At 45.7% G+C, this 12,148-nt stretch overlaps 1 protein-coding gene across 1 annotated transcript in view; it reads right to left on the bottom strand.

Annotated features, from left to right (window-relative positions):
• Window positions 1-390: 390 nt before the first annotated feature.
• LOC109923866 (collagen alpha-3(IX) chain-like) overlaps window positions 391-12,148 on the bottom strand; it is a 44,810-nt gene continuing 33,052 nt past the window's right edge. Inside the window, exons 14-16 of the mRNA XM_048608516.1 lie at window positions 11,473-11,526; window positions 1,136-1,189; window positions 391-459 (exon numbers count right to left, since the gene is read on the bottom strand). Coding sequence (XP_048464473.1) covers window positions 391-459; window positions 1,136-1,189; window positions 11,473-11,526 — 177 coding nt within the window. The remainder of the gene's footprint in view (window positions 460-1,135; window positions 1,190-11,472; window positions 11,527-12,148) is intronic.

Below are 12,148 nucleotides of genomic sequence, written 5' to 3'. Positions count from 1 at the left end.
GCTCCACCCCTTTGGCTTGTCCTCATCGAACCGCCGCTGTAGCTGTGACAAGCCGTCACTATCCCTTGTCAATACCTCACCTCTCCAGCTCAGGACTGCAGCATTCAAACAGCCCTGCTGAGATCCTGATGGGGGGCTAAAGAACAGTCCTCCTAACCCTGGGAGGGGCATCACTCCCAGTTTAACGGACTGAGCGATACAGGAAGGAACAACTCCATCTGCACTGAGCCTAGGAGACTGGGATACACAGGGGGCAGTGAGGGGGGTGAGGGTGGGGAGGCTTAGGATAAAAATTTCATCAATGTTCCTGCTTTCATTCGTACTTCCCTCCTGGGGCAGCTTCAGCGGGGGTCAGACAAAACGATGGTCAGACTTAAGGAGTTTTCTAGATCATCGTATGTGCTCAGTCAAGGCTCCAGTATAAAGACAGATCCATTGAGAGACAGACCCGTTGGATACCTGTAGGTAAAGCCAGGAATGGAAAGGGGGGTACATCAGGGTCCTGGGTCTTTGCTGGGCCAGCTGGGAGCAATGGGTGACCAAGAGCAGCTCATGCGGCCCCTGTTTTCTGTCCTGGCTCCTGTCTACAGGGATTTATGATAGGGAGGGAACATAGGAGCTGGAAGAGAAAGATTTATCCTCGTACAATACAGCCATCAGAGCCTGGGACCCAAGCTATGCCATACTATTCGAGGGACACTGCTCTCTCACTTCCCAAACAGAATGTTAGCCTGGCCTCATGCCAACTCTCTCACCTGAGTCACAAGGTCACTGGTTCGTGTCCCACTACAGGAGGAAGTCCCAGTTATTGAAGGAAGGGAGTCAGGTCCTTGGTACAGGAACCAGCCAAACAGTCCCAGTATTGACCTGCAGGGGCACTGCACTTTCAGAGTCGCTGCCTTTTACACACGAAGGTAAAACCAAACTCCCAGCGCTGTGCTGTCAGATAGGTGTAAAAGATCCCACAGATATTATCTCAAAGTAAAGCAGGACAGTTTCCCATAGGGCTAATACTTACCTTCTACTAAGTTCATTGAAAACATTAACTGCTATTTGTGGAATCTTGCTGGGTGTATTACCACAGTGAGTACAGTTCATAGCCATCCAGAGGCTGGCCAGGAAGATTGCTGCTTACCTGGAAACCTCTACGACCCCGGATTCCACGTTCCCCAACGGGTCCCATTTCCCCCTGTACAAATCAGAGTAAAAAGAGACAGAAATCAGGCAACAGCATCAATAGGCAGAGAAGGAGAGATACAGGAATACACACACATTATACACACAAGTACATTACAGAAATACACACAGCTACTAGCACAGGCACACACACACACACACACACTCACTCTCTCTCACACACACATACACACTCACACACACTCACTCTCTCTCACCCACACATACACACTCACACTCTCTCTCTCTCACACATACTCACACACACTCACTCTCTCTCTCTCTCACACACACACTCACACACACACACACTCTCTCTCTCTCACACACACACACACACACTCACAGATAAACAGACACAAACACTTACAGGTGTCCCAACAGGAATATATCCTCAATCAACACCGGCAAACAAAAACTCCTGTTTGTGGAGCTTGCTGGGTGCAATTTGGCTGCAGTGTATCTTATGTTACAGCACTGAGCACATTTGAAAAGTACCTAACTGGGCATTTTTATTTTTCTTTATTCATTCCTGGGATGTGGGCATCACTGGCTAGGTGATCACAGCATTTATTGCCCATCCTTAATTACCCAGAGAGCACTTAAGAGTCAGCCACATTGCTTTGGGTGTGGAGACACATGTAGGCCAGAATGGCAGTTTCCATCCCTGAATGATATTAATGAACCAGATGGGTTTTCCTGACAATGGATTCATGGTCATCATTAGATTCTTAATTCCAGATATTTATTGGTTACCAAATTTCAATTCCACCTTCTGCTGTGGTAGGATTTGAACCCTTTTACATTAACTGGGTCTCTGGATTAACAGTCCAGCGATGGTACCACTAGGCTATTGCTTACCCTTATGGTGTGAAGGCCTTTGGGATGTCTTATGGTTATGCAAGGTGCTATTTAAATACACGTTATTTCATTCTTATATAAGTTCCCAGGTACATGTGTAAATACAGACAAAGGTACACTTAGGTAATGCATTGGTAATCCTGTAGTGGAGGAGCTATAGACCCAAATACAAAAGGGTTTTAATCTTTGTGGCTTCGCTTTGCAGAACACCTATGCTCGGTTCGCAACAAACAACTGCACCTCCCAGTCGCGAACCATTTCAACTCCCCCTTCCACTCCTCAGACGACATGTCCATCCTGGGCCTCCTGGAGTGCCACAACGATGCCACCCGAAGGTTGCAGGAACAGCACCTCATATTTCGCTTGGGAACCCTGCAGCCCAATGGTATCAATGTGGACTTCACAAGCTTCAAAATCTCCCCTCCCTCAACCACATCCCAAAGCCAGCACAGCTCGTAACCACCTCCCTAACCTGTCCTTCCTCCCACCTATCACCTCCTCCCACCTCAAGCCCCACCCCCACCTCCTACCTACCAGCCTCATCCCACCTCCTTGTCCTGTCCATCCTCCCTGGACTGACCTATTCCCTCCCTAACTCCCCACCTACACTCACCTTTACTGGCTCCATCTCCGCCTCTCTGACCTGTCCGTCTCCTCTCCACCTATCTGCTCCTTTATCCATCTTCTATCCGCCTCCCCCTCTCTCCCTATTTATTTCAGAATCCCCTTCCCCTTCCAGTTATAATCACGTGATCGTGAATCTAGGGGAGATGAGGATCTCATGGAATTATTGCTAGACTATTAATCCAGAGACACTCTGGGAACCTGAGTTCGAATCCCACCATGGGAAATTTGGATTCAATAAAAATCTGGAATTAAGAATCTAATGATGACCACAAAACTGTTGTCAATTATTGAAAAAACCCACCTGGTTCACTAATGAAAAGAAACTGCCACCTTTACCTGGTCTAATTTACATGTGACTCCAGACCGACAGCAATGTGATTGACCCTCTGGGCAATCAGGGATGGAGAATAAATGCTGGCCTAGTCAGTGATGCCCAAATCCTGTGAATGACTTTAAAAAAAAAAATATGAAGGGAAAAGGGGAACGCATCATTGGATGTGAGGGACTGGGTCCATTTGGGAAGCTTCTACTGGTGTAACTAAACCTGTAGCCTATACTCCTAGCAGAGTGACTGTGTATGGTGCCTAAAGAGCCAGATATGTTCATCTCCTTCAGCTTCACCAAACCCTGAGCACTCAAATTTCCACCAGTTCTGACCTTTGATGCTTCATTGGTTTTGAGCCTTCCATTACGGGCCACTCTACCTTCAAGTGCTGTGGCCCTGAACTCTCACCATCACTTCCTTCATGATGCTCCTTGAAGCCTATCTCTTTGACCAAGTCTCTGGTCCCCTGTTCCTTTATGACTTTACATGGCTTGATGTTGAATTTTGTTTGATTCTGCCCTGCAGGTTGCAGGGGTTGGGGGGAGCGATATTGTACTGGATGGAATGTGCCATATGAAGGCAAAAGGTTCTTGTTCTTCAGGATGGGCCTCTCAGAGCTTTCAGGAACTGCCTCTGGGTTTGCTGCTGATTCTGCAAGGAATTTCCTGCTGCTTCACCTTCCATGAGGTCACCAGTCCATTTCAGCAGAATGCCAGGTTCTGAATGGAGGTCTGTGTCAGTCAGTTCTCACTGCGACTCTTGTATTCCAGCAAAAAAAAACACCCCGCACTGGAGCTGTCCAAATGTCAGTCCCTGGATATTCCAGGGAATTGCTGAGTCTTGTGTACACAAGGTGTACAATGAGCCTTTGAGAACACGAGTGAGAGAGGGAGCCAAACAGAGGAGCTAGCTATTCTAACATCCTGCATTAATGAAAAACTTTGCTGCAAAAAGCAGTCAAATGCATTTCAGGCGTGGATGGCAGTTTCTTTCACTATAATAGCATAAACTGACATGGCAACCCTTGGCTCTATCCCATTAACCAGGGCTTGGAGGAAATAGAGAGAGATTTGAGACAAGATGGAAAGGGAGATTTGTATTTAGAACTGGCTGCTTTTAATTTAAGCAGATTCAATTGTAATTATTAAAGGAACATTTGTTGAATACTTGCAACAGAAAAAGTTGCAGAGTTTTGTGAATTTAAACCAACTGGATACAACATTTAAAGGGTTGGTAAGGGACTGATAGAACAAATGGTCTCCTTCCCTCTTGTAATTTATGACAGAGAAAGTGGAAATGAGAAAGAGGATGTAAAAAGTTTAGAAGCTAAAGGTGTTGGGGGAAAGAGTTAGGGAGAAAGGACAAGAGGGGCATGGGGAAGGAAAGACAGGAGGATCATTCAGGATGAAGAGAAAGACAATTTGGAGATGACAGTATGTGGGTGAGGTAGAGAAGAGAAACGGAAAGGAAGGGAAGAAGTGGTGGCACAGTGGTTAGCACTGCTACCTCACAGCGCCAGGGACCCAGGTTTGATTCCACCCTCGGGTGACTGTCTGTGTGGAGTTTGCACATTCTCCCTGCGTCTGTGTGGGTTTCCTCCGGGTGCTCCAGTTTCCTCCCACAGTCCAAAGATGTGCAGGCTAGGTGGATTGGCCATGCTAAATTGCCCATAGTGTTCTGGGATGTGTAGAGTAGGGGGTGGGTCTGGAGATTGGTGTGGACTTGTTGGACTGAAGGGCCTGTTCTCTGTAGGGATTCTACGAAGTAAAGCTGAATATTGCAAGTAGGGAAGAGACTGAGAAAGGGATAAATGGAAGGAGAGTGAAATGGGATAAGACTGGGATGGAGGGTGGGGAGCGGTTGAGATTGTGTGAGAAAGGGGAAAAGAGAACGGGGGCAAAAAAAATCCCTGGGAGTGAGAATGAAAGCAGCAGCAGAGGAAAAATAAGTGAGGAGAGCAGAATGGTTTGAGGGAATGCTTTGTCAGAAGGAGGAGTGAGGCAGAGAGAGAAAACATGAAATGGGAGAAGAATGTGAAGAAGGTATGGAGAATGAAATGAAGAGAAGAGACAGTGATGATTGGAGAAAACAAAGGGATATGGTGTAAAGACAAGAGCTTGAGGACAAGAAAGAAAGTGACAGAGAGAGAGAGAGGTAGAGAAAAGGTGAAGGAGTAGGAGAGGAGATAAAGGCATTCTTCATCAAACACAGAAAATGATTTAATTTCAGTCAGACCTGGTGCCAGGACAGTAAATACGGTGACATGGTCATGTTGATTATTGGTAGGTCCACGCTGACTCCCCCAGTCTGTTGTGAAATGGCTCCAACCTCAGGACCATCTTTTATTAAAATCTCTCTACCATGTTTCTCATTTTCAACAGTGACTGCAGTTTGAAAGTGTTTACTTGACTGTGAAACGTCAGGACAGTGCAATGTCATGATAGCAGAGCAGGAATACCTGGTTAATAATCTGGAGAATGAAGGCAAATTCCAACATGGCAACTAGGAAATTTAAACCAATCATCAAGACATCCGGGTTACTGTAAAAGTCCACCTTGTTTCCGAACCTCCCCTTCATATAACTCTAGAACCACAGCAATGTGGTTTACATTTAATGACCAATCAGTCGGATTTGAAGGATAATTAGGGATGGGGAATAAATGCTGAGGCTTCCAGAAATGTCCATATCCTGTGAATGAATAAAGAATTTGTACATGCATTCTAAAGCACTTACAACACGCACGCGCGCACACACACACACACACATTCACACACGCAAACACACTCACACACACACACACACGCACACATTCACACACGCAAACACACTCACTCACACACACACACACACACGCACATATTCACACACGCAAACACACTCACACACACACGCTCACACACACATAGACACACACATTCACACACACACAGACACTCTCACAGACACACACACACACATTCACACAGACACACAGACACTCTTACAGACACACACACACATTCACACAGACACACATTCACACACACACACATTCACATACACATACACACTCTCACAGACACACACACACACACACACACACACACACACACACGCATGCACTCACACACACACATGTACATACACATACACACACACACACACACAGAAATACATGCACACACACGGAAACACAAACACGAACTGTAGTGATTGTAACGAGGTCAGCTAGGTGGACCTTATAGAATATGAGTTTCCTGACTGGGGCTGCTAATGTGGTCCAATCAGGGAGCCCTGGCTGACAGATATAAACAGGAGTGTCAGGGTTTCTGTTCACTCTGAGAGCTGGCTCTATGGGAGCTGGATCAGTGTCAAGGACTCTCCCCATGTAAATAAAGGGTGACTTGGTAACAGTGGTGACGAGAGAAAAGCATGCTCCTGAAGAAATTTGCCCACAACAGTCACCTTTGAGTTGGGATAAACATTTCTGGCATCATGCTGCTATTTAAGAAGCTTGGGTCATTCGATCCTGCCATCGAAGACTGTGCCCAGTATGTGGAAATAATGTGTTACTTTTTCCGGGAAAATGATACTGGGGCAGATGAACATCAACAAGACAGCTTGTGCATTCACAGCTTTTTTGGTTATTAGGGGTGTAACTTTCCCTGAGGTACCAGATACTAAAACGTTTCAAGATTGGCAGATTTAGTTCAGGAATATTGTGACCCCAAGCCTTCTCTAACTCTGAGATACTATCAATTTAAATCAGCAATTCAAGAACCAGGGGAATCCATATCAGGATATTTGACTAGGTTAAGACAACTGACAGAGCCATGTGATTTTGATTTAACCTTTAATGAGATGCCGAGGGACTGTTTGGAATATGGGATTAATGATGTAACCATGCAAAAATGCCTGCTAGCTGAAGCTCAGCTGGGCTTCAAACAGGCGCTACAACTGGCTTTATCATTAGAAAATGCGGCAGGTAGAGAATATGAGTTACAGGGTATTCCGATGCAAGTGGATACCCTCGCCAGGCCGACTGAGCTTAGAGAGCGCCACTTGAGTGAGGGTAATTACATAGTCACACTCAGGATATATCCTGAACAGAGCGACTTGAGGTCAGCCCACATCAAAACCCCAAAACAGCCAGGCTTTGGCCAAAAGTTTAACATTTCCTTGAGGATCTGGGCTGGCAAGCCATTGTAGTTGCTGCTGGTATGTGGACTCAAGATAGCAAAAGAATCCAACTAGACTTAAATTGAGTAAGAGAACTCATGGCCCGGCATCCAGGACAGTGCACACCCTGGAAAATCCACCTACATCTGGTTTGGAACAGGTAAATTGCTTAGCATCATCCAAATCAGAACCAATCAAAATAACGTCTGGTTAATGGTCACCCAGTTCTAACAGAGGTCGATACTGGCGTGGCCACTTCAGTGATTACAGAACCAGTCTTTAACACAATTTACTCTGGACTCCAACCCTTAAGTTTGCATCAGATCTCGGCGAGACTGAAAACCTTTACTGGGGAACCTTTACAGATGAAGGGTACAGCTTTAGTTCCGGTCTCTTATGAGAAGTAGCTGGTTCAGTTACCACTGATTGTAGTAAAAGGTTCAGGCCCAAGCTTGGTGGGGTGAAATTGGTTGAGAAAGATTCACCTAGATTGTCTCAATATTTTTTTGATTAGCAAATGGCTGCCTGAGTGAAGTCCTAATTAAATACCTGGAAAATTTTCAGGAAGGTCTGGGCGTTATCAAAGCAGGCATAGCCACCTTTGACATAGTCCTTAGACATTTCTCTAAGGTGAGCATACACCTTAGAGGCGAAAAATGTGTGTTCCAGGCACCCCAAGTGACCTACCTGGGCTATAGAGTCAACAAGATTGGGTCACACCTGTTGGAGGGTAAAGTGAGGGCGATCAAAGGTGCCTCGGCTCCCATGTCTGTACCAGAGTTTAGGCCTTTTCCTGGCCTGGTGAATTATTACAGAAAGTTCACACATGATCTGGCCTCCATCCTGGCATCTTTGCATCAACTCTTAAAGGGTCAGCTTTGGAAATAGCTTTCAGGGAAGTGAAGAAACAGTTATCGCCCTCTAAGGTGTTGGCAATGTATGATCCCAAGCGAGGTCAGGTATTGACGTGCAATACCTCACTATACAGCATCGGAATAGTTTTAGCTCATAGGTGGCCCAATGGAGAGGAACGCCCAATAGCGAATGCATTCAGGACTTTGGCTAATGCAGAGCCAAAATATGCCCAGATAGAGAAGTAAGGTTTGGTGGTCATATTTGGAGTCAGAAAATTTCACCAATACCTTCATGAATGTAAATTTGTAATAACAACGGACGACAAACCCCTGCTGGGTCTATTTAAAGAGGGTAAGGCAGTGCTGCCCATAGCTTCAGGATGAATTCAGCAGTGAGCTCTAATACTAAGTGCATATAATTACAAGTTGGAACACTGTCTCGCTGGCACCTGCGATACTAACACTGGAAGAGTCCATAATGGTTTTAAATTTTCAGGAAACCCTTCCAGTCACAGCTGACAATATCAGATTCTGGACACAGAAAGATCTGGTCCTGGCCAAACTGAAACAGCTGGTGGTGATGGGGGAAACCAAAGGGCCATCACAACCAGAACTGGAACCTTTTTGGGCCCAGAGAGACCAGATCACAGCAGAGGGTGGTATATTATTATGGGGGGTAAGGGGGATTTTCCTGAGCAAAGGTCACTGCCAGATACTGGCTGAGTGCCACCAGGGTCAGCCAGGGGGTTTCCAAAATGACAATGTTGGTGAGAAGCTATGTCTGGTGGCCAGGATTGATGCAGACATAGACACAGTGGTGGGGCAGTGCCCAGAGTGCCAACAAGGAAAGAAATTACCACCAGCAATTCCCCCACATTCGTGGGAATGGCTGAGTAAACCCTGTACTTGGTTATATGGTGGCTCAATGATTGCACTGCTGTCTGGGTTTAATCCCACCCTTAGGCAACTGTATTTGTGGAGTTTGCATATTCTACTGGTTTCTTCCCACAGTCTAAAGATGTGCAAATTAGGTGGATTGGCCATGATAAATTACCCATAGTGTTCAGGGATGTATAGGTTAGGTGCATTGGCTATGGGAAATGCAGGGTTACAAGATAGGGTGGGACGATAGGTCTGGGTGGAATGCTGTTTGGAGGGTTGGTGTGGCCTTGTTAGGCCAAATGCCTGTTTCCACTGTAGGGATTCTAAATCTGCTCATCAACTATGCAGACCCTTTCACGGGCTCAATGATCTTAGTCATGTGGACACCCACTCAAAATGGCTGGATATGCATAGAGCTCATTCATCAAACACAGAGACGATGATAGAAAATCTACATGCATCTTTGTAGTACACAGACTCCCGGAAGTGTTGGCCACAGATAATGGGCCATTGTTTACCAGTATTTCCTAAACTTGAATGGTATTCAACAAATAAGGCCAGCTCCATGGCATCCAACATCCAATGTCTGGCAGAAAGAGCACTACAAACTTTGAAAGCAGGCTTAAAGAAACAGCGTACAGTTTCACTCGATTCCAAACTGTCCCGGTTCCTATTTGATTCTAGGACCACCCCTCATGCAACTACAGGGATAGCTCCAGCAAAGTTGATAATGGGGAGAAGATGTTCCATTAGGTTACATCTGATCTCTGTGCACCTGGGGAGGAGGGTGAAACGGCATCAGGAATGCCAATGCCAAACACAACACTCCACTCAGCAAGAGACACAGTTTACTTCAGAAGACTAAGTTTGGTGCAGGAACAATGGGAATGGCCCTGCGTGGGTAAGGGGCATGGTTGATGCAAGATCAGGTCACATTACATATAAAGTTTGGGTAGGTGCGATGGTCCTGAAGAAGAAAGTGGACCATATGAAAGCTGCAAACTCTCAAACAGCGTGAGAGCAAAATGTGCCTGGCTCCTTGACTGCCTTTCCAACTGTTCCAGAACCCATGGGTTCTCCCTCTTCGTGAAGATCCCTCGGAATCTGAGACAGACATGATGGATGTCTCCGCCTCGATGCCTTTGCCGCCTGAGGAAGAGAATGAATTTCTTCCCGAGACACTCTGGCTGCAAGATGTGAGCTACTGTGTGTTAATGCCGCCTGTATCAGAGGCAGAGTTAGAGGAAACTGACCCAGTGTTAAAATGCCTCAGGAGAAGCTACAAAAAATAGAACCGGCCTATGCCCTCGGACTCAGAGGGGGAGGGATGTAGTGGCTGTAATGAGGTCGGCTAGGTGGACCTCATAGAATGAGTTCCCTGATTGGGCTGTTACTTGGTCCAATCAGGGAACTCTGGCTGAGAGATAAGAACAGGAGTGTCAGGGATACTGTTCACTCTGAGAGCTGGCTCTGAGGAAGCTGGATCAGTGTCAAGGACTCTCCATGTGTAAATAAAGGGTGACTTGGTGATGGGATACCAGTGTCTTGTGGAGTTATTTCACACAGACACACAGACAGAGACACATGCCCACTTAGTCACTGACAGACATTGACACAGACATGTGAGAACACAGACACAGAGATACACACAGATTTATAGTGATTGGTTGTACTTGATTCTGTTGTTGCCAATCACACCCCCTTTAGATCTATCTTTGGTGTCTTTACCTGTTGCAGTCCCATCTCTTTTGGCCTTACAACATCGTGCCTTTATTCATTTAATCTTCCCCGCACTGCACCCTATCCCAGATCTTCCCTTTTGTTCTGTGCACCCCTCCTTACTTTCTCTGCCACTGTATTTGTTTAAAATCTGCTCCATCTCTCTAATTTTTTCTATTAAACTAAAGAGATAGGAGCAGAAGTAGGCCATTCAGCCCTTTGAGTCTGCTCTGCCATTCACTGAGATCATGGCTGATCTGATAACCCTCAACTCTATTTTCTTGTCTTTTCCCCATAACCTTGTGATTTCCTTTCTGGTTAAAAATCTGTTTATCTCAGCCTTGAATATATTTTGACAAAAAGTCCATCGCCCTGAAGTATTAACTCCGTTGCTTTAGCCACAGATGCTGCTTGAGTTGCAGCCCTTTCTGTTTGAATTTCAGATTTCTAGCATTGGTGGTATTCTGTGTTTGTGATGCTCCAGTGGGATGGGAAGCCCAGTACCTCATCCAGTTCCAGCATTTGGGATGTGCCCCTGATACAGTGGCAGGAGGCTAAGAGCTATTGGCACTTCTACACTCTGATGCACTGGGCTCATCCACAGCAGCAAGAGATCCAGTTCTATCCCTGAGAGGAATCTTGGGAAACCTGGAGCATTACAGGAGATGGATACTCAGTTACAGAGGCTCCAAGGTCTTGGTTCTGATTTTTAAACCACCTCTAGAACAGGAAATGCAGCTTTGTGAATACGTTCAAGATCAATTGGGTAATGAACCTTTGAGAAATGGGCTACTGATCATAATTGCAGACACATGGGACAAACACCAAGCCACTCTTAACCTTAAGACTTTGTCTTTATATTCACTTACATCAACTCCTCTTGGTCCACGCACTCCCATCATTCCAGAGTCTCCCAAAGGTCCCTTTGAAATGAAAATATTAAACAATTAAACCATTAAAGCAAAGGCTGTATGGTAGCTACAGGTAATCCCAGTAGTGAATCAATACAGGCAAACATAACATTGGGCCAGTACAGACAAAACTGGCAGTCAATCTGTACAGATGAACTCAGTGTGATGCAATACTGTTAAAAGCAGCAATAAGTCTGTGTGAAGGTGCCATCAGCTCACTCTTCTGTTAGATGGAGATGATGGGTGGTACTTCAGCCTGAGGGTCAGAGCACCTCAGACAAAGGGAGAGATTGAGAAGGAGACTTTTCTGCAGTAACACCAGCTAGTGTGGGAATTGAACCCACACACAGATGTTACTCTATGTTGTAAACCAGCCATCCAGTCAACTGAGCTAAACAACCCTGACTAAGTCAACCTGTGTAAACAAACACATGTAAAGCGAACTCTGAATCAGTCCAGGTAAACATGACTGTAATTAATCTTGGTAAACCAGGGAATAACTCAGAACAGGTAAACTGGACAGTACCTCAGAACAGTTAAACTGGACAGTGACCCAGTACAGGTAAACTGGACAGTGACTCAGAACAGGTAAACTGGACAGTGACCCAGTACAGGTAAACTGGACAGTGACTCA

This window comes from Rhincodon typus, chromosome 19 (genome assembly GCF_021869965.1).
Source record: "Rhincodon typus isolate 14 chromosome 19, sRhiTyp1.1, whole genome shotgun sequence".
Taxonomy (NCBI): domain Eukaryota; kingdom Metazoa; phylum Chordata; class Chondrichthyes; order Orectolobiformes; family Rhincodontidae; genus Rhincodon; species Rhincodon typus.
This window is presented reverse-complemented; position numbering and strand designations above follow the sequence as displayed.